This window comes from Protopterus annectens, chromosome 16.part0 (genome assembly GCF_019279795.1).
Source record: "Protopterus annectens isolate FY-2018-M chromosome 16.part0, PAN1.0, whole genome shotgun sequence".
NCBI classification, from domain to species: domain Eukaryota; kingdom Metazoa; phylum Chordata; order Ceratodontiformes; family Protopteridae; genus Protopterus; species Protopterus annectens.
Genome location: NC_056750.1, coordinates 335,437,830 through 335,463,803, shown reverse-complemented (window position 1 = coordinate 335,463,803; position 25,974 = coordinate 335,437,830). Strand labels below are relative to the sequence as shown.

At 42.9% G+C, this 25,974-nt stretch overlaps 1 protein-coding gene across 1 annotated transcript in view; it reads left to right on the top strand.

Moving 5' to 3' along the window:
• The window catches only part of MIGA2 (mitoguardin 2), a 1,296,375-nt gene that overhangs the window by 268,977 nt on the left and 1,001,424 nt on the right, over positions 1-25,974 (top strand). The window contains exon 4 of the mRNA XM_044058371.1: positions 254-366. Within this exon, the coding sequence (XP_043914306.1) occupies positions 254-366 (113 nt within the window). The remainder of the gene's footprint in view (positions 1-253; positions 367-25,974) is intronic.

Here is a 25,974-nt window from a genome sequence, read left to right as displayed (position 1 = left end):
ATCAAGCTGACACAGTCTGGGAACAGGGTGAGCTTGTGAGGGAGCTAAACCTTCATTTTGTATGCACAGTAACAGCTTATAAAGAGTGTAGAGACTGAGAGGAAGCGAATGTTGAAAGAAAAATTATAAACTTGGTGTATATCCATGTGTAAAGATATATAAATCGATTTTGATTCATCTTTTGATTAAAGCAATAGATTGCTTATGCTGTTACTAAAAGATGTTAACATTTTTTTTTTTTTTCTCCCCGCAGGTTACTCTAGCAGGAGGGTGCAGAGTCCCAGTAGCAAGAGCAATGACACACTAAGTGGAATCTCTTCCATCGCTCCAAGCAAACATTCCAGCTCGTCTCACAGTTTGGCTTCTGTAAGGAATTGTCATCTGTTTATGCTAAGATAGGCAGTTTTTGTAGATATTATTGGAAGGAAGAAGTAAAACCACATGATAGTTAGTATCTGACTGATTTCACATTCAGCTGTCTCCTTGCAGCTGCTTATTATTTGTATTTGTAACACACCCAGGCTGTGGTATCCCAGGAGCCAGAGGAGGTATTACAGCAGATATGGAGGTGATGGTAGATATTTGTGTTTCTTTACAAGAGACAATAGTTCCACATCAAAATAAGAATTTTTGTGCCTCAGATGTATTTTTGTAGGTCTCTGAAGGCAGTGTGTTTTTGCATTTCATGGTGAAAGTCGTAACATGCCTTACAGAACTATTCTAGCATTTGTAAAGATTTTGGGAATGCACAGTGAAAGTTGTAACTTGCCATACAGAACTATTCTAGCATTTGTAAAGATTTTGGGAATGCACTTAATGATCTTCGTCTCCCGCGGTGGTGTTGCTGCGATAGCATTGTCGCCTCACAGTAAGACACTGTCTGGTTCAATTCTCAGTTAGAGCGTCTTCTGCGTGGAGACATGCATGAATGGACGTACCTTCATTGAAGGTTGTGCGGCAGGCCTGGCAAGCCAGTACGTAAAAATCAACTGCCAGTCATTAGTGGACCGGAGTTCCGCTGTGGAGACCCCTAACCGGGAAAAGCTGAAAGATACAAACAAACTTGATGATCTTCGTGTTTCACTGTTGCAGTCATTACATTTGGGTTATCTGCCTGCAGGTAGCCCTCAGCCGGTCTGAATATCAAAGTCTTGGATTCCTGCATCGGATGCGGTCTCTTCTTCCATGATGTCAGGGGTATAAAACATGCAGCCAGTGTCATTACATCAGTCTTTCTTGCTGCTTGGTGCCCGAAGCAGAAGCAGTTTGCAAGTGCCGGTCGGCCGACTCCTGAAATTTTCGTTTTTGAGTTTCAGAACCGAAGTCTTCAAAAAAGCTACGTACCCTGTTGGGGATCCTTTTTCTTGCTCTTAACCGATGTCAGTAAAAGTTAACAATTTTATTACCTGTGGAAAGCAAATACCTCTTAAAGGTTTTCAGTGGTACTGCATTCCTTGCTTAGGCCCAGACCATGACGTCCCTCGCTGTCGGTTTTGTGCCTCATTCAACGCCCGGACTATTCGTCATCTGTTTCTTTTTTGCAGCAAATTATTTTGGTACTCTGTTTAACTATCCAGAAATGGCTTCACTAAGCCATCCGACTACCGACATTCCGAAAAAAATGTGACGATAAAGACAGAGAGAGACCGGATAGGTCCAAAGCTGCCGATGATGCTTCCATTAAGCTAGTCGCCAGTTCGCCGGTACTCAGTGAGGCGCTTTCGCAACCCCCAATACCGGCTACTTCAGATTCGCAGGCCTCTGCTGAAACCCATTTGGAGTCCAGTATGCTGCGAGATGCTTCGACTATGAAACTTGCGGATGTCTCTGCCTTGAATGGGTCCGGAACAGCTGTGCAGGCACCGGCTTCTGAGGGTGTATTCAGGCCTACTGACTTGCATTTCAAACAGATGCCATCTTCTTCTTCAAGGCCTAAAACTCGACCCTCGCCTAGAAAACCGACATCCAAACCACATGGTCAGGCCCATATGCCTAAAAAACAAATGATAAGAATGGCTGAAGACCTTATTGCTTTAATTGGGGAAAGCCAGCCTTTACACTCTAAAAGACCTAGAACTGATTTTCCTTCTGATTCTTCTGATCAGGATTCTGAAATTTCTGTTTCTTCTAATTACCAGGATTTGCCCTTGTCTACCTATGAGGATTCTGATGCAGAGGATTCCATTCCATCTGCTTCCCCTCCAGAAGATTTTTCTTTTGGTGAAACCTTGCACACTCTTTGGGAGCATTTCCATTGGGAAAGCCAGGATTACTCTTGCTCCAAAAAAAGGCCTAGGGAATTCTTACTCCTCCATCAACACAGACCTTTAGCTATCCCTCCTGTCCTGGACATTGTAGATGATGCCTTCTTGGAATCTAGCCTGGTCCCAGACACTTTACCTCCAGCTCCCAGGGAGCCTGACAGGTATTAGAGTACCTGACTCTCACAAGTTCCTCTTCAAGAATCCTACTGCGGACCCAGGGACCATTTCCCAAGGACCTAAAGACATTAAGGCTACTACTGCCAAAAACCCTACCCCCTCTGATAGAGATTCCAGGGCCTTGGGCAGACTGGGTAAGAAGGTATACACTTCTGCTACTTTGGCCATTAGGGCCTTAAACTGCCAGTTTCATATGTTAAAGTATCAGTAGCATATTATGGGACTGCTTAAACAGAAAATGATTTTGATTCCTGACTGTGCTGAAACTGCCAATCATTAGCAGACCAGAGTTCCACTGTGGCGACCCCTAACCGGGAAAAGCCGAAAAAAACAAACAGGATTTAATGCATTCTGCTGAACAAGTTGGTAAACATACTTTGCAATGTGGTTTTGACTCTTTAGAAGCATCTTGCAGGGCTGCTGTCACTGGGTCTGTGCTTAGAAGGCATGCTTGGCTTAAGGAGCAGAATTTGCCAGATCATGTTAAAGCTAAATTACTAGATGATCCCTTAAACCAAGACCGCCTGTTTGGCAACAAAGCAGAAGTCCTTAAAAAGATGGAGGAAAAAGCTAAATATATGCAAACTGTTAAAAGATTTCCTGCAAGTTCAGCCTCCCAGATTTAGCAGGCATTGGCCTTCTAAGAATTGGTCCTTTCCTGTCTCTTCCAGGCCTTCTCAGTCCAAACCCAGGAACAGCAGACCACCTAGGCTACAGTCTCAAGGTACTCACAGGCCTAAGTAGTGGGGGGCTCCCACTTCCAAAGCTGGAAGTAGTAAGACACCCCCATATGGAAAACTGTCACAATGACTTAACCTTAAACCTTCCAAGCTGTGCTCAACTGCCTGCTCCCTTGGGGGAAAGATCGCCCTGCATGCAAAAAACTGGGAACTCATTACCCAGGACAAATGGGTTTTAAATATAGTTTTCCAAGGATACAGATTCCACTTTCACACCTTACCAACCCCAAACGGTTGGCCAGATCTACCCCCAAATCAGTGGGCAGAGGCTCAACAGCAGGTTCTTTCTCTAAGTATCAGGGCTGTTCAACCTGTCCCAGAAGAAGAAAGGGGATAAGGTTTTTCTCAAGACTTTTCCTGGTACCCAGAAAAGACAGCTCCTGGTGTCCTGTCCTGGACCTCTCTATTCTAAACACATTTTTGGTAATCTCAAAATTCAAAATGCTAACACTTCAACAGCTGTTTCCTATGCTAGGCAAAGATGCCTGGTTGGCAACCTTAGACTTAAAGGAAGCTTACCTGCACATTCCAATAAGAGAATCTTGCAGGAAATACCTACCCTTCAGAGCAGGCTCCATGCACTGTCAATTCTCTGCAGTTCCCTTTGGCTTATCTACTGCTCCCAGGGTATTCACAAAGTGTCTAGCTCCAGTCATTGCATTTTGAAGGCAAAAAAATATTCAAATATACCCATACCTGGATAATTGTCTAATTCAGGCAGAAAGCCAGGACATGCTACTAAAACATCTGGCATTTGTAAAGAAACTTTTAACCTCACTGGGGTACACCATAAACGAAAAGAAATCTCACCTTGTACCCTGCCAACAAATTGTATTCCTGGGAGCAAGCTTGAACACAACTTCCCAGATGGCTTACCTCATGCCAGTGAAACAAGTTTATTTGACAGCCTACTTCAAACTACTGGCCACAAAGACCCAGCTATCTGCAAGGAAAATCCTGCAAGCCCTGAGGTTAATGGCCTCTTGTATTCTACTAATTCCATATATAAAACTGCATATGAGGAAACTACAATGGTATCTAAAAAGCCTATGGTGTCAGCATTCTCAGGACCTGATATCAATAATTCCTATCATTCCTTGCATAAAGACAGAGTTCTTCTGGTGGGCAGAGGCCTGCTACCACAACAAGGGGCTCCCATTCACTCTTCCCCCTGCCACCCAAACCCTAACAACAGACGCATCAGACTATGCATGGGGGGCTCACTTGGCAGGGCAGTGCATTCAGGGCAAATGGAACCAGAGTCAGATGCACCTGCACATCAATCAAAAAGAAATGTTAGCTGTACAGAATTCCCTGACAGCCTTCAAGGACCACATTCTTCCAGGACAATTATTGGAAAAGACAGACAACACTACTGTTATGTGGTACATAAACAAGCAGGGGGGACCTCACTTGTACTCTCTCTGCAGACCAGCCGTGCCTCTGTGGAACACACAGCCTTGAGCTACCAAGTGCACCTACAAGCTCAATTCCTGCCAGGCATGCTAAATTCACTGGCAGATGCCCTAAGCAGAAATCTCATAGACCCACGTGAGTGGAAACTGGAACTAAGGATATTCAACCTTTTGAGAAACAAATGGAGGAATCCAGAGGTAGACCTGTTTGCCTCCCCTCAGAACTACCAAATGGACAAATTCTGCACAAGGACTTCCCACAGTCAAGCTTGGAAAGTGGATGCCCTGGTCTTCACCTGGGAAAGCCTCTCAGTTTATGCCTTTCCCCCTCTGCCTCTCCTCTCGAAAGTTCTGCCAAAGATCAAACAGGACAAACCAAGGACAATACTGATTGCACCAGACTGGCCACGGCAACACTGGTACCCCCTCTTGTGCAGTATGTCAGAGCTGGAACCATGGCACCTGCCTCAGACCCCTTCCTTGCTGTCCCAGAAGGTGGGCCAGATTCTGCACCCTCAACTTCAAACCCTGACCCTTGCAGCCTGGCTAATTCCTTGAGCTCTCCAATAACATCCCTCAGTAAGCAAGTGCTAGATGTCATTCTGGAGGCAAGGAGGCCTAGTACTAGAAAACCCTATGCTGAAAAGTGGAAAATATACTGTTCCTGGAGCCAGACTCTGGGGATGGGCACAACGGTGCCCAGCTTGCTGCATATTCTTCAGTACTTAACAGAAATGTTCCACAAGGGCCTTTCCTTCTTGTCAATTAAAATTCATGCCTCTGCCATTTCAGCTCATTATAATACTGAACCCACCCCTCTTCTCTCTCCTCCTGCTAAAGCAGTTCTTCAGAGGGGCCAAAAATTTAAGACCACCCAGAAGAGCCCCTACTCCAGCCTGGGACCTTAACTTTGTATTGGAAAAGCTCTACCTCCTTTTGAGCTAGTTGCAACTGCAGAGTTGAAAGTCCTTTCTTGGAAAACAGCCTTCCTTCTAGCCATCACTTCAGCAAAAAAAGTGTCTGAATTACAGGCCCTCATGGGAGTGGAGCCATTCATCATCTTCCATGCAGACAGGGTGTCCCTCAGGACCAATCCTTCCTTTATGCCCAAGGTGGTGTCTAGTGTGGCCCTTAATCAGTCCATTCATTTGCCTACTTTTTTCCCAAATCCACAAGATAAAGGAGAACAAATACTGCACTCTTTGGATGTGGGCAGGCAACTTAGAATTTATTTGGACAGGACTAAGCCTCACAGAAAATCTGAACAGCTGCTAGTGGGCTTTGCTGCAGGGGCAGAGGGGAATGCCATTTCAGAGCAAACCATTTCTAAGTGGATAGCTCATTGCATTCATTTCTGCTGTAAGCACCATGGAAAACCTACCCCACAGGGGATAAGATCACATTCCACTAGGGCTGCATCTACCTCTACAGCTTTTCTCAGAGGTGTGCCTAACAGGGACATCCTAGAAGCTGCTACCTGGAGCTCTGTACATACCTTCACCAAGCATTACCACATGCTTATTTTTTTCTAAATCCAGAGCTGGTTTTGCCACTACAGTTTTGCAGGGCTGGTCCTAATGCTCTCTAACTTCCTCCTCCCTTCCTTAGCTTTGGGAATCAGCCCAAATGTAATGACTGCAACAGTGAAACACGAAGAACATAGTACAGTTGTGTACACTTACCATAAATGTAGGTGTTCGAGTGTATTCACTGTTGCAGTCCTGGTTACCCTCCCTCCAGCCCCAACTTCTCTTGGCTGTACGTTTCTTGATTAGTGTATTTCAGCTTTCTGGTGTATTTGTTTTTTGTTGGAGGTGTAACCTAACATATAATTGCTTTCCATTTGGGGGGGGCACCTGACATCTGGGGCAAAAAAAACTGATGTAATGGCGTTGGCTGCATGTTTTATACCCCTGACGACCTGACATCATGAAAGAAGATTGGCCTAATGGTTAAGGTGTTTACCTTACAAACACAAGGTGCAGGGTTTGATTCTCACATGGGGTAACAGGCTAGGCTTAAAATAGCCTGAAAGGGCAAGGTAGCCTAGTATGAACCTATGAATAAGAAGAGACAGCATCCGATACAGGAATCCAAGACTTTGATATTCAGGCTGGCTGAGGGCTACCTGCAGGCAGATAACCCAAGTGTAATGACTGCAACAGTGAATACACTCTAACAACTAAATTCATCGCAAGTGTACACAACTGTACTTTTTTCCATCTGGAATGGATTAGCTGCATTTGGAAAAGGTGGATGAAACAGATTTTGTGGCTGGATCTAATTTTACCATCTCAAGATACACACAGCCTTCTTGTAGCTACAAATGCAGTAGAATTCTGAGAAATGACATATAAACGCTTAACATGTGCTTTGTAGGCTGTATCTTAAAGGATACCTTTTCTTTCTCAGTGAATTTTCTCTCTCTTCACATAGAGGTCCTTATACACTGGATCTTCTATATCTTTATGATCCTCCTGTAACTGTTCTTTTCTCACAAGAACTTTTATACCAAAGATCTCTCCATCAGTTTCTCAAGGGAAGCCTTCTGTAGTGCAACAGTCAGCAGCTTTATTTCAGTCTCTGGTCTCCATTGATATCCTTCCATATCACTGTTGTAGCATTCTTTACAATAGGGATCCCCTGCTAAGGACAGCTCAATGTCTGACCAATATATCAAACCCTTTATGTTGTAATGGGCATGCCATACGTCATACACATGCTTCTTGCTCATGGCATAGGGCATAAAGGTGATGTTTGAATGTACCATCCTCAAAACATTTTTGCCACCAGTCTGAACACCATCTTCGATCATCAGTCTGAATGCTTGTTCATTTGCTGGTTTTACCTCCTTCTGATAAGTGCTGCATTGGAGTATTTTGATTTTAGTACATTAGTTTTGCCTTGTTTATAGTTGTTGTTTTTCATGTCATCCAAAAAGGGGAAATGCTAGTGCGGGAGACAGATTCCCCGTAAAGACAGTCAAGCAGTGCTTGTTTTGTTTAGGCACTTCCCATGACCTTATGTCTTGTGAGATTTGTCAAGCTGTCATCCCTAAGATGTTGTGGAGTTTGCTTTCTTCCCTTGGAATTTAGTTAGAGAATCAGTGACTTAAACTGTTGGCTAAAGATACCATAGTAGGATCTTCCGGCCCAAGGGTCAGCCATCCATTGAAAAAAGCCAAGAAAGCTTGGTCTGATTCTTCAGCTGTACCGCCACCACCGGACGTCTCTTGAGGCTGGTAAAATCCCAGAGGATTGTCCAGTTTCTTTCACTGATTCCTCTGCTGTGACTGCTTTGCAGGCTGGCATGGATCCGATGCTACGCATGTCCATGGAGGTTTTGCAGATGTTCACTTTGGATGTACAACGGAAAGTGCAGCTGGTTATTACCAAAGGGTCTAGGGATGTTACTCAGATTTTATTGAGGGAAGAGGTTTCGACTACCATTATTGAGCGTCATCAGGGGTCAGAGCCTCCAAAATTTTTCAAGGCTGATGTCCCACTTAAAAAGAAGCAGAAAACTTAACATATTTTGCATGCTCTGAAAGACTCTTAGAGTGAATGGCAGCATCTCACTCAAGGCCTGTTTAATGCCCTTATGGTTGTTAAGCCTACATAAGGAATTTGTGTTCCTGCCTCGTCGGCTTCCTCTCTTAAGAGACCCAGGGAGCAAGATTCTTCAGAGGAGGATGCTGATGATTTTGATGAAGAGTCCCTTACTTAATCCTCCCAGATTCCTTCACCACTTCACTATGGTTCTGAGGAAGAAGAGTCTATCAATCCTGTCTTTCCTTTTGATGAGATTTCGTTTGGTGATACTAGTTCCAGAATGATGAGTTTTTCAAATGGAACTGTACTCTGGGGTCTGATATTCAGAAGTGGTACTAGGAGATTCTGTAAATGGAGTCTCCTAGGCCCTCTGCTGTTCTTCCTGTTCTTGCTGCCTTGCTGGATGCTTTTTTCCACTGCTTCTCAGGCTTCCGATTCCCAGCCTCCTGCTCCCCAAAAAAATGATAGGTTTTATAATGTGCTTGAGGACTGCAAGTTTCTTTATTAAGTGTCCCTCTGCAGACACCTCTGTTATGTCAGTTGCTTCTGATAAGCCCTCCAAAGTGTTGCTTTCCACTAAGTTGTTTCCATCTGATAAGGATAGCATAACCATGGAGAGGCTGGGTAAGAAGGTGTATACTTCTGCTGTCCTGGCCTTTAGAGTGGTCAGCTATCAGACACACATGAGTAAATACATTTTGGTTGTTCTCTGTCAAACCTGTCAGGCTATTTTAGATCTCCCGGATTCTGAGGGGAAGGCTTCTGCTTTTGCCTTGCTAGGGATGTCCTCCCAAGTAGCTTGCCATTCCATTAAATGCAGCTATACTGCAGCTGATGCTTTATCTAGGGCTGCTGCTTTTGGATCTGTTTTGAGGAGGTATTCCTGGCTCATACTTCAGCCTTTGCCTGATGATGCCAAGACTAAACTGATGGGTGCTCCTCTGGGTAATAAACATTTGTTTGGTGGCGCTGCTGTGCAGTTAAGTCCCTGCAAGAAAAGGGCAAGATCTTACAGGAGTTGAGACATATTTTTGTTTACCCTGTGCCCAAGTTTCAGAGGAATTATCCTAAGTAAGCTTGCTTTTGTCTGTAGACAGTCTCACCCTCCCCCCAAAGGTAAAAAGGGTGGCAGAAGGCCCCCCCTGCTAAGGCTGCCCAAATTCCTTCTACTCAGAAGCCTCCTTTTCATGACAAACCAGGTGCTGTCTGAGTACCCTTGCCATGTTCTTCTCAGTCACATTCCTCTTTTTCTATGTCTATCCCTTCCTGTTTAGCTAAAGATCACCCAAGACTCCTGGGTTCTTTCAACAATTCGCCAGGGTTATTACATGGTTTCGAAGTCTTTCCCCCTTTTTTGGGCATTCCTCAGCCTCTTCATGAAAACTTCCCTTTTTTTTCCCAGAGGTGCTTCAGGGCCTGTTGGCTCAGGGAACTGTTCAGGAAGTTCCAACTCCTCAGAGGGAGGGAAGGGGTTTTATTTCAAGATGTTCTTGGTCCCCAGGAAAGGGGCACCTGGAAAACCATTTTTTATCTCTCTTCACTAAACAACTTTTGGAAGGCCCCTTCTTTCAGTTGTTGCCCCTTCAAACATAGTTTCCTCTGCTTCTTCTTCAGGCTTTTCTAGTTTCCCTGGATCTCAAGGATGTTTGTTTTCACATTAGTATTCTTCCCATTTTCAGGAAGTTTTTACGTTTCTGTGCTGCTTCCTGGAATTTTCAGTTCCCTGCTTTGCCCTTTGGCATCTCTAGTGCTCCAAGGGTCATCACCAAATGCCTCCCTCCTGTGATTGCTTTCTGCAGGTTAAGGGGGATACAGGTCTTTCCCTACCTGGATGACCTGCTTATTCAAACCTCCTCTAAAGAGATCTTATCTTAGTTATCTACACCTTACTGTATCTGTCTTGCAAAGCCTAGAGTTCCTGACTCCTCAGGATCATGTTTTTCTGGGTTGCAGGATCCAGACTGTCCCAATGCTGGCACCCTTGCCTCTTCCCAAGGCCTTAACTCTCATTGCTTTCTTTCAATCCCTTTTTCCTCTGGTTTCAGTCACAGCCAAAGAATTTTTGAGGGCACTTGGTTGCATGGTTTCCACTATTTCTACGCTCCCTCTAGCCAGGCTCCACGTAAGAAAGCTTCAGTGGTTTCTAAAGTCAGTTTGGCTTCAACTTTCTCTTCCTTTAGATTTTGTAGTCCCTTTTCTTCCGTGTCTTGAGCTAGAACTTCAGTGGTGGATTCATCAGTCATCCCTCAACCTAGGACTTCCTTTTCAACCTCCAATCCCCTCGCAGGGACTTTTTCACAGATGCCTCAGACGTGGGATTGAGGGGCTCCTTTGGCCCTCTGAAGGTGCAGGGCCTTTGGTCGTTTCGACAAAAAAAGACCACATCAATGTCAGAGATGAGCGCTCTTACACTGGCTCTTCAGGCTTTTCATTCTCTTTTTCTTTCAGGGCCCCTCAAGATTCTCACAGACAATACCATAGTGATGTGGTATGTCAGCAAGCAAGGTGGGGGAGACAAGGTCTTATCTCCTATGTAGGTTAGCCCTTTAGGTTTGGGAGCTGGCTATCCACTATCAGGTGACTCTTCAGGCAGTTTACATTCCCTTTGATAAGAACATAGTGGCAGATTCTCTGAGCAGGTCTTAAACACAATCCCATGAGTGGATGCCTCACAGGGATGTGTTTCTGGACATTGTCCACCAGTGGAGTACTCTTCAAGTAGATCTATTTGCCTCCTCTCAAAACAAATGCCAACTCTTTTTTGTGCCAAAGTCGTATTCCCTCTGGCCAGGAAGGTGGACACCCTTTTTTTTCTTGAGAGGGGATGTTTCTTTATGCCTTCCTTCCCCTTCCTCTCATTCTGAAAGTCCTTTTCAAGATAAAACAGGATACCTCCAAAATCTTGCTGGTGACTCCTTTTTGGCCCAGACAACATTGGTTCCCTCTTCTGAATCTTGCCAAGGGCAATCACAAGTTACCTCACAGGGTGAACCTACTCTCACAGGACAAGAAATCTCTCATCCATCCCCACCTGTCCACTCTTCAGCTGTCATTGTGGGTGATAGGGTTTTAATCCCCTACATACACCTTTTTCCCAGGGCATGCTTCAGGTCATGGCAGGAGACCAGGAAACCCACTACTAGGAATTATCCAGATGGAAGAGGTTTTCCGTTTGATGTCTTTCTCGTAACCTTGATCCACTTATTGTGGGTATTCCTCTGGTTCTCTCTTATTTATGTGAATTGCTCAATGCTGGGTTGCCACATTCTTCTGTTAAGGTCCACCTGACAGTTATATCTGCTTGTCTGCCTTTGACTCCCCCTTTAGCCTGTAGATTTGAGGCCAAACAGTTTCTTAAAGGAATCCTTCACATTAGGCCTCCCAGGAAACCTGTCCCTCCTTCCTGGGACCTTAATTTTATTTTAGAAAAATTGACTCTGGCTCCTTTTGAGCCTGCAGCTTCAGCTTCCTTACAGTAGTACTTTTGGAAGACTGTTTTTCCTTTGGCCCTTACTTCTGCCAGATGGGTGTCTGAGCTGTAAGCCCTTATGGCTGTTCCCCTTTTTTTAGTTTTACATAAGGACAGGATGTCCCTTCGTACTAATCTTTCTTTTTATGCCCAAGTAGGACTATGTCCTCTTCTGGTGCTTTCGTCAAGGGTTTGGATAATAATTCTATTGTTGAGGCTGTTTCCTGTACTCCTGTGCATACCTTTACCAAGCACTGCAAGTTGGATGTGATTTCTAGGGCCAAAGTTGGCTTTGCTAGAGCCATTCTCCATGGCTTCCTAGATGGCTGTGCTGGCCCTTCCTCCCAGTCTTCTTCCTGAGCTATTGCACTCTCCCAGTTGTAAAGAATACTGCAGCAGTGATATGGAAGGACATAGTACAGTTGTGTATAATCATACCATAACAGTAGATGCACTTCACTTCACTGTTGTAGTATTTGCTCCCTCCCTCCACCCCTAGTCCTTTTTCTTTCTGAATGTGCTTGTTACCTACTTGTATTCTTGGACTTTTTCCCACTGTGGCCTTTCAGTTCTGAGGATGGTATATACTGATGTCCCTGTTATACCCTACGCCATGTGTGGGAAGCACACGTGTGACATACAGCACACCATTACAATCTAAAGGATTTGGTATACTGACTGGTCATTGGGCTGCCCTTTGCAGGGGATCCCTATTGTAAAGAGTAATGCAACAGTGCAGAGAAGAGCATCTACTGTTATGCTAAGACTTTACATAATTATACTTTTCAGGCTTTTGCTGTAATATTTTTTCATTAATTTTTAAAAGACCCAGTGAAAGCTTCCTCCATTTACCTATTTTGGATTCTAGGAGAGTACTTTGATATGTGTGGCAAATCGCAAACCTTGGACGATGGACTCCTTCTTTTTGTCAGGGAAATTCCTTTATGCTTTTCCTCTTTTCCAGAAAGTTTTGAAAGTTCATAATGACAATCCCAAAACACTCTTGGTGACCACCATTTTGGCTAAGACAGCAGGGATCCCATCTTCTCTTCCAACTGGCCAAGAGCAGTTACCACACATTGCCCCATAGGATAGACTTGCTCACACAACAAAAGGACCCTGGCATTTATCTAAAACCGAAGACTCTCAGATTCATGGTATGGATGATAAACTTTTGATTTCTTTTAGGCACTTTTATTCTTAAGACATGTTACAGGCTGTAAAGGTGAAACCTGCAACTAGAATATCTTGTATATCTAAATGGAGAAGATTTTCTTTTTGGTGTCAAAAGAGAAGTGGGATAACCCTCTGTACTCCAATGTTGTGTGAGCTGCTCAGTTTGGAAATGACACACAGTTCCAATAAGGTAAATGTTTCAGCCATCATTAGCTTGTTTTCCCATAGTTCCACTTCTTCACATTCTGATGTCAAGCAATTCCTAAAAGTGTCCTACATGCCACCCCCCCCAAAAAAAAAAATCTGTCCCTCCTTCCTGGGACAAGAATTATGTGCCTGAGAAATTGACTTTAACACCCTTTGAGGCAGCTTTCTCAGTTTTTTTAAATATTGTACACTGAGAACAGTTATTGTTGCTCTAACCACTGCTAAAAGTTTGAGTTATAAACCTTGATGTCTGTCCCGTTTCTTGTTTTCTATAAAGACAAGAGTATCCCTTAAAACTAACCCATTCTTTATGCCTAAATTGGTCGGTGAAATGTCTCTAAAACAATCTCTTCACTTTCCCGCATTTTCCCAATCTTCAAAATATAACTGAAGGAATTCTCCACTTGCTAGATATCCACAGGACAACTAAGATTTTATTTTGACAAGGTAAAAGAGCAGAAGACCTGACCAGTTGTTCATTTACTTAGATGGTAAAAGACAAGGTCTTTAGTATCCACACTAACCATTTCTAGATAGATAAGCCTTGTCATCTCCTCCTCCTTTTCATTTTACACAAAACTCCTCTTAAGTAGGATCAAAGCTCATTCTACAAGTGATGTAGCTTTTGCAGGTCCTTTTTAAAGGACTAGACTCCAAATCCATTTTAGAGGTGGCTACTTGGTCTTCCACTGACACTTTTACAAAACATCCCAAGATCAATGCCATCTCTAGGGCCAGAACTGGATTTGCCAGAATTATTCTTCAAGGGTTACTGGCCACTACTTCAGCCCCTCTCCCCCTTCCCACTCTGCATAAAATCTTTGAGAGTCATCACATTTATCAGCATTACTGCAACAGTGATCTTTTGATGCACATAGAGTTTACCATAACTTTTTGATAGGGTTATACACAAAGCATCAATTTATAAATTAGAGCATCTGTGGATTGTTGGAATCTTTATAAGATGAATAGCTGCATGGTTTATGAGTAGAACATAGCAAGTATCATACAGCAACTGGACAGGTGAAAATAGAGGGTTATAGTCGGGGTGTCCCACAGGGCTCTGTCCTAAGCTAATACTTGACCAATGAGTATTGGCAAGAACCAATACCTGCAACCAACCGCAAACCAAAAAATACGAAGTTCCACTGTTTGGTACAATAAAGGATTTCCTCCACCAGTTATATTCCAAAGATAGAAACACTGAGCGTATACGAATATCTTTTATTAACAAATAAACAGATTGAGCGCGCTTTCATCTCATGCCTTGAGACTTCTTCAGAATCAACTACTATTCACAAGTTCATTGTTTAAATACCTTCTCTTGATATTCAGTTAGTTACCATGGTAATTAATGATTTAGTAATTGCACTGAACCAAGCCAAGCAATACCTCCTTACAAAATACCTATCCCATTGTGTCTATCTTTGGAATATATCTGATGGAGGACAGCCTTTATTGTACCAAACAGTGGAGTTTGTATTTTTTGGTTTGCGGTTGATTGCAGGTATTGGTTCTTTGCAATACTCACTGGTCAAGTGTGGTTACAAGTTATCGCTGGTTGGTCACGAGGAGTCCCTAGGAATGGAAAATCACTCCTTACTGAGTGAACTAATTCGGGTGATTCAAACTCAGTTGCAAAACACTCAAAATACATTAGATACACAGAACTCATCACAGTTACCAGACCCAAGTGCGACTATTCCATGTGCTCAGGGTAGTCCAGGTAACGCTGTTGAGCAGGTGATGACGTCAGGGCAGAAGGAAAGCAGAACCCTAACTCCCGGTCGGGCTAGCGGTGGTGAACGACAACAAGGTAACGTGCCAACGGCTGGCACTTTTGGACAGGCGAGAGCGTTACATCAATCCGGCAACAATCGCCTACATTCTTCTAGGCGGTTGGACATTTACAGCGAGATGGACTTTGATGAATGGCTAGAAAAAACTGTTTCATCAGTAACAGGAGAAACGGAAAGAAGGGCACCATTAAACACCAGTTTTAAGGACAAATGCAGGTTGTTTCAAAATCAACTTACCAGGTATAAAAATTTAGCTCTGGACAATTGGTACTTAACTAAATGTATTGAACAAAAGCTAGTGCCAAAGGGTTTGAGGCTCAATAAATTTCCTAACAACACTGTTGGGGGCACTGAATTTTTTAAAGTTATTTCAAATATACTAAATGAATGTGGATTAGCAATTTTGAAGGCAATGGTTGACAATAATATGGAAAATATGGATTATTGTAAAAAAGAAATTGATAAACTGAGAAGTGAAATAAGCAATGATTTGTTATTTACAGTTACGGAATATAAAAATATTTATTGTAGGACATTGCATGATGTTGACTTGGTTATGGCAAAAAAATTATAAAAGGAAAATGGGAAAGTTAGAGCGAGATAGAGGGGAATACAATGAAGGAAAGGCCTATGTTATGTACAATAGGAAGAGACGTGATAGATTTGAAACACAATACAACCAGACGGAATATAGGACGAGCGATACTACTTTCAGTATTAGATCAGAACACAGGGACATGAACAATGATATTTATCATAATGACTGCCTAGATTTTGATTTTGGTGACTTAGAGGACCCTTTAGGGGAAAGACAGGGGTTGAGAAGTTCCGAGAGAATCAGGAACCAAAATCGTCAGCAGTCATATGCGGAGGTGACAGGCAACCAGCTAGGGAGATATACAGGGAGAGGAAGGTACAAGAGATAGACACTAACATTGACATACCAGCCCCTGTTAATATTTATGATGTATGCCCTTACACCTATACCTATACAATAGGGACACCTATTGTTTTGGGTGGAGAAGGGATTTTGGTAGAGGAAACAAATGAAGATGTCATTTCAAATGAATTATTAGTGGAGAATAGTAGGACCATTATACATACTTACAATAATTTCAATATTTGTAATACACTGACCTAGAGGTATCTAATGGATTTTTTGGACTATCTATGGGATTTACCTTTGTACCAACAAGAAAACTGAACATAGAGATAGTGATAGACATTAAACTATTTACAAGAAAATTAAATTTAGCAGTAATATTTCAAGACAAGTCAACCTGTGGGAATAGAGAATTGAAGAAACGTAGTACATTTAACCCACCACTACAGCAGGATATTCATAATTTCGAAATGTATACTCTTAACATGGTGAGAGATGAATATCAGAAGAGATATAGGTTGAAGAATAACCTTACAGATGAAGTAAGTGATATTTTGCAACAACTTAATAATAATAGTAGAATAAGGGTTATGAAACCCGATAAGTGGGGAGGGGTGGTTCTCATGGACTGTTGGGATTACACTAAGAGGATGCTCAAAATCCTAGATATGGATCACAGATATCGTATTATATCTAGGAATGAATTGAATATATTGTACAAAAGAATAGACCTCATATTAGAAAACTTATTGCAGGGACTTATTGATGTGGATCTATTCAATTTTTTTAGAGTATCTAAACCAGTTATACCGGAGATTTTGGGAATTCCAAAAATACATAAAGGAATTGCAGACCCCCCAATGAGGCCAATAGTTACATCAAAGAGATCCAAAACCCAACCCCTAGCCATATATGTGGATACAAAGTTAAAAAAACTTCCATTTGAAATACACACATATTTTAGTAGACTCTTGGGATTTTTTGAAGAAATTTAGTGCCACTCCATTCCAAGAGAACTATTTGTTCTTAACTATTGATGTAAAAGATTTATTTTCAGTAATTCCTCACATGGAAGGCATGGAATGGTTTGAAAAGATGAATACTGAATTTTATATGCTGAACCCTGATGAATTTAAACTTGTACTTGAAAAGATGGAATTGGTCCTGAAGTATAATTTTATTTACTTTCAGGGGGACATTTACCATCAATTAACCGGGGTTGCTATGGGTTCAGCATGTGCTTCAATTTACGCTAATATTATAATGTTATACTGGGAGCAAACATACATTTTTGGGTCAAGTTTCCAGCAACATATTGTGGGGTACTTTCGATTCCTTGACGATATCTTTATTGTCTGGGATGGGACACATGAATCAATCAATCAGTTTATGGAATTTCTGAATCACACCACTAACTTTTTACAATTTACTTCTGATTGTGACAGGGATGAAATACACTATTTAGATGTTAAGATAAACAAAGACTATACTAGGAAAATATATAAATCCAACATATTTAGGAAGGAACGTTATTCTAATTCCTATTTACATTATCAAAGTGACCATCCCTATCACTTAAAAAGAAATGTGGTGAAGGGACAGATGATCAGGGTCTCTAGGATGACCTCAGATTCTATTGACTTTATTAAAGAGGTTGATTTAGTACATAATATGTTTAAGGAAAGAGGATACCCAGATAGGATGATTCACAGTATTAAAAAAGAAATAATAAAGAAGCGGGATACCAGATATGGCCCATTAATGGCAAATGGATGGACGAATAACAGCATATGTGACGTTACTAGTGCACTTATAAAGACAAATATGGAGGGGGACATCAATATGAACATGAGTATGGAAAATTAGAGGTTAACATCAGAAATAGAAATTCCCCGGTTGATTCTAACCTATTACTCTGATATAGGATGGATGAAGAAATGTATTAATGGAATTTGGAACATGTTTAGTAGAATGCCTAGTAGAACACACATTTTTCAACAACCACTTGAATACACTTTTAGGAGGAATATGAACCTAAAAAAATATCTTGGAGAAAAAGAGAGGTGAGAGAGATGAAGGGGCACTAGCTAGTAGGCACACATAAATGTGGGAGATGTGCACAGTGCCCATTCATAGCGGGTGAAAAGGAACTAAATATTCCCGGTATTAAGTTCAAATTGAGGAGTTATGTTTACTCCAGTTGTTATACAAAAGGGGTGGTTTATCTAGCATACTGCAAGACATGTTGGGGATACTATGTGGGCAAAACCGAAAGGAATTTGAGAATTCGTATCTACGAACATGTTAGGGACATTAACAAAAAGAATGAAAACAATGCACTTTATAGGCATACACTTAGATGCAAAAACATGAATATGAAATTTTGGATACTGGAAGAAGTAAAACAAAAAGAGAGGGGTGGTGATTGGGAGACATTCCTGGAGTACCGGGAAATGATGTGGCAGATTAGATTAGATTCTTGTATACACCCAGGTATGAATGATCATATTTCCATAAAACCAGTTTTGAAGTTACTGTCATTGAATCCCAAGAGAGTAATATAAAGAGTAACTACCATTAACTCCTTATTTACAAAATAACTTTATAGTTATATGATATCTTGGTCGATTAGGTATTTCTATGGTCATGTTTATGTCATACATCAATACATAAATATATTCAGCTTGGTAGTGAGGGTGTTCACTAAGATGTCTTTACTATTTTATTCCTACATGTTCTTACATGTGATAGTACAATTATGATTATAGCAATCTATTAGAATAGTATTGTTTGAATATTTTGGACAGAATTGTTTGGAATGTATTTTTTATTTATTAAGATCCATGTTTTTGTTACTGTTATATATTATTTTTGTTGCTTACATTATGTTGGTTCAACCGGCCTTCGAGATTTTTATATACATGTATTCTTTATACATGTATTTTATACATTTTTTATATATTTTTTATATAATTTTTATATATACACATAGATATGTGCACATACTACAGCATTATGTATAGTTTTTACATGGCCTTGCATGGGATAGGTATTTTGTAAGGAGGTATTGCTTGGCTTGGTTCAGTGCAATTACTAAATCATTAATTACCATGGTAACTAATTGAATATCAAGAGAAGGTATTTAAACAATGAACTTGTGAATAGTAGTTGATTCTGAAGAAGTCTCAAGGCATGAGATGAAAGCGTGCTCAATCTGTTTGTTTATTTGTTAATAAAAGATATTCGTATACGCTCAGTGTGTCTGTCTTTGGAATATATCTGGTGGAGGACAGCCTTTATTCTACCAAACAGTGGAAGTTAGTATTTTTTGCTAAGCTAATACTTTTTAGATTGTAACTTTCAGATCTGTCTCTTTCATCTGAAGCATTCTATAGTCTGTATGCAGATTTCTTGAAAATGGGTAAAACTGTTTACAACGGTTACAGATAGGCCATGCCTGGAAAAGAACTTAACAGAATTGACCATTTGGACACAGGGAAATAATATGCTAATAAATCTCATATGCTTAGTTTTTTATCTATTTTGGAGACATATAAATTGAAAGATGAATATTTAGTACAGCAGACAGTGATTGAGACTGTAGATTCATTTAAGGAACTGGATGTTCATCATGTTTCACTGTTGCAGTCATTACTCTTGGGTTATTCTGCTGACAGGCTACCCGCAGTCGGCCTGAATTCCAAAGTCCTGGTCCGGCGTCGGCTGCTGTCGCCTCCTCCCTGACGTCAGTGCACCAGGGCTATAAAAGATGCAGCCGACGCCATTTTCTTCAGTCTTTCTTGCCGCGCGGTGCCCAAAGCAAAAGCAGTTCGCAATTGCCGGTCGATCAACTCCTGAGATTTTCAAATCCGAATTTCAGAACCAAAGTCTTCATTAAAGCTAAGTACCCCATTGGGGAAACTTTTTTCTTGCTCCAGACCGATGTCAGAAAAAGTTAACAATTGTATTTCTTGTGGGAAGCAAATACCTCATAAGGATTTTCACTCTTACTGTATTCCTTGCCTAGGCCCTGATCACAACATTGCTAGCTGTCTGTTTTGTGCTAGATTTAACCAAGGCACTATTAAGCGTCTGTTCGATTTTGCATTTCAATACTTTGGCCGAAGATCGAATTATATAATGCCATCAGAACAGCCGACGACCGGAGTTTACAAAAAACGCAAGGACAAGGAAAAGGATAGGCATCCGAGGTCCAAAACCGACGACGAGGCCTCCGTTAGGCCAGTCGTCAGTTCGCCGGTTCTCAGTGAGGCGATTTCGCAGCCCCTGGCGCCCGCTACCTCAGAGCAACAGGCCGCTTCCGACTCCCACGTGGAGCCAACTGGGCCTCTGGATACTCAAGGTATTGGACACTCGGAAATCATTCCTTCAGATGGGTCCGGAGCCGCTGAGCAGGCATCGGCTTCTGAGGGTGTCTTCAGACCTACACAGTTATATGGTAAACCATCTTCAGCCTCAAAGATGAAGACTAAAGCTACTCTAAAGGCAAAGAAACAAGTACAGCATTCTCCTACTCAAGCTTCCATGCCTAAAAAACAGATGCTTAAAATGGCCGAAGACCTAATTACTATGATCAGGGGTTCCCATCCCCCTCCTGATAAGAGGCCTAGACAAGAGACAGAATATGATTCTTCTGATGCAGGTTTCTTTTTCCTCTGATTCCTCTTCTGAACAGGATTATTCTATACCTCCCTATGAGGACTCTAATGCTGAAGAATCCATTCCTTCAGCCTCACCTCCTGAGGATTATTCTTTTGGGGAAACCCTGCATACCATGAGGGAGCATTTCCATTGGGAGAGCCAAGATTACTCTGAATCTAAGAAAAGGCTCAGAGACTTTTTGCTACTTCCTCAGCAGAGACACCTTGCTATTCCACCTGTTCTAGACATTGTAGATGATGCATTTTCAGAGTCCGGACTGTCCCCTGACTCTGTACCTCCTGCACCTGCTAAGCCAGACAGATACTACAAGGTCCCGTATTCTCATAAATTCCTATATAAAAACCCTGCTGCCGACCCAGAAACTATATCTCGGGGTCCCAAAGGGGTCAAAGCTTCCACTGCAAAAAAATCCTGTCCCCTCTGATAGGGATTCTAGGGCACTGGACAGATGGGGGATAAAAGTTTACACTTCTGCTACTTTGGCTATAAGGGCTTTAAATTGTCAGTTTCATATGCTTAAATATCAGCAATACTTAATGTCGCTGCTTAAACAGAAAATGTTGACAAATTCTGAAGGTTCAGAGAACAAGGAAATGCAGGATTTATTGCATGCAGCTGAACAAGTAGGAAAGCATACTTTGCAATGTGGTTATGATTCACTTGAGGCCTCTTGCAGGGCCGCTGTTACAAGTTCTGTTATTAGAAGGCATGCTTGGTTAAAGGAACAGAATCTGCCTGATCATGTTAAAGCAAAATTATTAGATGCCCCATTACAGCATGATACTTTGTTTGGTGCTAAAGCAGAAGAGGTGTTGAAGAAAATGAAGGATAAAGCGAAATCCATGCAGACAGTTAAGGATTTCTTACAGGTACAGCCACCTAGATTGATCAGGAACTGTCCTTCAAAAAATTGGTCCTTTCCAGTATCAGACAGGCCACAAAGAGGCAGATAGAGATGTCTCAGAGTCAGATCTCAGCCCCAAGGCTCCTACAGGCCTAAACAATTGGGTGCTCCTACCTCCAAAAGCGGAGAAGACAAATCACAACCTTACAGGAAACTGTCCCAATGACTTTCCTCTGCCAGATCCAAGCACTTTTCTTTTGGCCTCCCCCTTAGGAGGAAAACTAGCACTATGTCCTTCAAGGATGCATCTGCAGTTCTTACATATGGGTTGTCCTGCCTGCCTCAGGCAGCCCTTCGGTCGGCCGGATTCCAAAGTCTGGGTCCGGCATCGGCTGATGTCGCCCCTTCCCCGACGTCCGAGCGCCTGGGGTATAAAAGTGTCAGCCGACGCCATCTTCCTCCATCTTTCTTGCCGCATGGTGCCCGAAGCAGAAGCAGTTCGCAAGTGCCGGTCGGCCAGCTCCTGTACCTTAAGCTACCGAAGACTTCAAAAAGCTAAGTACCCTGTTGGGGACTCTTTCTTGCCTCAGCCGATGTCAGATCAAATGCTTAAAGTTAATAATTGCTTGACTTGTGGGAAACAAATACCTCATAAGGATTTCCATTCCTACTACCTCCCCTGCCTAGGCCCAGACCACGACATCTCGGCCTGTACTGCCTGTGCCTCCTTTAATCGACGCATTCTTAGGCGTCGGTCGGAGTTTGCAGAGGAATTTGTTGGGGCTAGTTTCTCTTATAAAATGCCGTTGGAAACTCCGACTTCTCATTTAACCAAGAAACGGAAGGACAAGGACCGACACACGCGGACCGTGGTTTCGGCTGAAACCGCTCCTAGGCCTGCCGCGAGTGTCTCGGTCTCGGCTGAAACAGAGTCCTTGTTACTTCCGTCCGTAGAAACCGCTCAACCGACAGCCTCGGTCCCGGAGGCATTTTCTGAGTCGGTTATACAATTACCCTCGGAAACCAGTGTTCAGGAACCTACCGACACCATTCCCCTAGACAAAACTACTCCAGCACGTGGGGCAGCCAGGCCCCCTGCATCCATGTCCATAAAAGCTTTCACTAAGGCTAAAGCTGCTAAGCAACAAAAAACTCTGCCTCCTAAGTCTATTTCTCAGGGATCCACTACAGGTTCTCAGATACTAAGTTTGGCTGAGGACCTTATTTCCTTAAATAGGGGCTCTCAGCCTCATCCGGACAGGGGCTCTCAACCCCCTCTAGACAAAAGGCCCAGGGTTGAGTCTGCTGAACCTCAGTCCTCTGATGAGGCCTCTGATGGCTCTGCTCTATCAGACTACCAGGAGGAGGCCTTCACGGCCTACAAGGATTCTGATGCAGAGGAATCTATTCCCTCTGCCTCCCCTCCTGAAGAGCTGTCCTTTGGGGAGACCCTTCACTCCATGAGAGAGCATTTCCAATGGCAGGGCCAGGAATTCTCCGATTCCAGGAAGAGATTAAGGACTTTTCTTCATTTACCTCAGCATAGACCTTTGGCTATTCCTCCTGTTTTAAGTGTCATTGATGATGTGTATTCTGTGTCTAGCACTACCCCTGACACCCTTCCTCCGGCTCCTGTTAAACCGATAGGTACTACAGGGTCCCGGACTCGCATCATTTCCTTTACAAGGCCCACTCTGCTGACCCAGAAACTATTTCCCAGGGTCCTAAAGGGGTTGCAGCTGCCACTTCTAAAAATCCACTCCCCTCTGAAAGGGAGTCCAGGGCTTTAGAGATGGGGTAAAAAAGTGTACACTTCTTCCACTCTGTCTATGAGGGCTTTAAATTGTCAATTTCATATGATACAGTACCAAGAGTATTTGTTAGATGAATTGCAGAAAAAACTGTCTTCGCCTGAACCCCTAGATCGTAAGTCACTTCAGGATCTGGTACATAATTTACAACAGGTTAGCAACCATTTCTTGCAGTGTGGTTATGATGCATTGGAAGCTTCATGCAGGTCAGCAATGACAGGTGCAGTCATACGTAGACATGCCTGGCTGAAGGAACAATCTCTGCCAGAACATGTTAAGGCTAAGCTTCCGGATGCTCCACTGGAAAAGCAAAAGCTATTTGGCTCCACTGCTCAAGAGGTCTTAAAGAAATTTGAGGAAAAGGCAAAATCTGTACAAACAGTCAAAGATTTCCTCCAGGTACAACCACCAAGATTCAGCAGAAATTGGCCTTCTAAGAATTGGTCCTTTCCAGAAGAGAGATTTCAAAGAGGCAAGAACAGGCGTGCCAGAGGTAGAGGGCAAGCTAGAGGCTCCTACAGAGGACGGCAATGGCGGCCTCCTAACCAGAGAGGTAGTGCAGGTCCAACAACTGCTGCACAAGGACAGACTCAATGACTTCACCTTGACCCCGCCGACCAGGGCTCAATTAGAAGCACCTTTGGGCAGAAAGTTGTCTTTATTCTCAAAAAATTGGCACAGTATTACAAGGGACAAATGGACACTGCAAATAATAGACAAAGGATACAGGTTCCATTTCCATACATTACCAGAAAGAAAGGGAATGCCAAACCTGCCACCAAATCAGAGGGCAGAGGCTTTAAAACAAATTGCCAACCTATTGCAAATGAAAGCTATAGAAAAGGTTCCTCTCAGAACAAGGCCAAGGATTTTATTCCAGACTATTCCTTGTCCCAAGAAAAGAAAAACAATGGAGGCCTATTCTCGATTTGTCCGCACTGAATACTTATCTCATTGTGCCAAAATTCAAAATGCTGACCCTACAGCAACTCCTTCCCATGCTGGGCAAGGGGTCTTGGCTGGTAACTCTAGACCTCAAGGAGGCATACCTGCATGTCCCTATCAGACAAAGTTGCAGAAGACACCTCAGATTTCTTGCAGGTTCAGAGCATTATCAATTCTCAGCATTGCCCTTTGGCTTATCTACTGCGCCCAGAGTATTCACGAAATGCCTGGCATCAGTAATTGCACACTGCAGACTTCAGGGGATTCAAATATACCCGTATCTGGACGACTGCCTTATACAAGCGGACAGCCAACAAACTTTGGAAAAACATTTGAATTACGCCATCCGCCTACTGCAGGCCTTGGGATACACAGTCAACATTCACAAGTCAAGACTTGTGCCATCCCAAAGAATAACTTTTCTGTGTGCGGAACTAGATACAACCACCCAAATGGCTTTTCTCACAGAAGAAAAACAAAGACAACTACCGGATTACTTCAAAAATCTAACAAAACAAACTCAGATGACTGCAAGGAAAATCCTGCAGGCCCTGGGTTACATGGCATCATGCATTCTTCTGATTCCACAAGCAAGGCTGCATATGAGAAAACTACAATGGTACCTAAGGAGTTTATGGTCTCAGCACAATCACAGCCTAGAAGCTTTGATACCACTCATTCCATGCCTTCAAAAGGAATTCCTGTGGTGGGCCCAAGCAAGCCAGTCAAACAGGGGCCTGCCTTTCAGCAAACCAGTAACCAGCCAAACCATTACCTCGGACGCTTCAGACCATGGATGGGGAGCACATATGGAGGACAGATGCATCCAAGGTCGATGGTCTCAGAAAGAATTGCGCATGCACATAAACCAAAAGGAAATGCTGGCAGTGATTCATGCAATCGAGGCCTTCAAGCTCTTTCTACATCAAGGTCACCTGCTAATAAGGACAGACAATACCACAGTTATGTGGTACATAAACAAGCAAGGAGGTACCCATTCCTACCCTCTTTGCAGACTAGCAATGAATTTTTGGGAACTTTCCCTAAAACTCAATATAGAGCTGCAATCCCAGTTTGTGCCAGGAAAAGACAATATACTGGTGGACAGCCTAAGCAGAAATACCATGGACCCACACGAATGGGATGCTGCACCCAGACATCTTCCTTCAGATAATACAATCATGGGGAGGCCAGACATAGATCTTTTTGCCTCCCACCACAATCATCAGCTGAAGAAATTCTGCACAAGGACATACCACCCACAAGCATGGAAAGTGGACGCTCTCTCTTTCAGTTGGAATACTGTAACAGTGTATGCATTTCCACCACTCCCACTAATGACCAAGGTCTTACTGAAAATCAAGACAGAGCAGCCAAAAGTGATTCTAATAGCCCCGGACTGGCCAAGGCAGCACTGGTACCCACTGTTACGGAGCTTGTCACACACGAAACCGTGGCCTCTACCACTATGGACACTCCTTCTGACACAACACAATTACAAAACTCTGCACTCCAGCCTGAAAACCCTGCAGCTGACAGCCTGGAGAATACCTTGACTCCTCACCAGGAAAAGCTATCCAAGAGAGTGAAGGATATCATCATGGAAGCTCGCAGACCTTCCACGAGAAAGGCATATTCAGCAAAATGGAAAAGATTCCACACTTGGAGCACCGCAAAGGGCCTAGATGCCACAGTGATGAGCATGGCACATATCCTGGAATACTTGGCAGACATGCTCCATAATGGCCTTTCTTACTCTTCCATAAAAATTCATGCTTCAGCAATTTCAGCAGAATACAATACTGATCCACCTGTCTTCTCTCATCCTCTCCTAAGGCAGTTTCTAAGAGGAATTAAAAACATCAATCCTCCAAGAAAACCACCAGTGCCTACATGGGACCTTAACTTCATGTTGGAAAAGTTGACTTTACCTCCCTTTGAACCAGCAGCATCTTCAGAGTTACAGTTCCTGTCTTGGAAGACTGCCTTCCTTCTGGCCATAACCTCAGC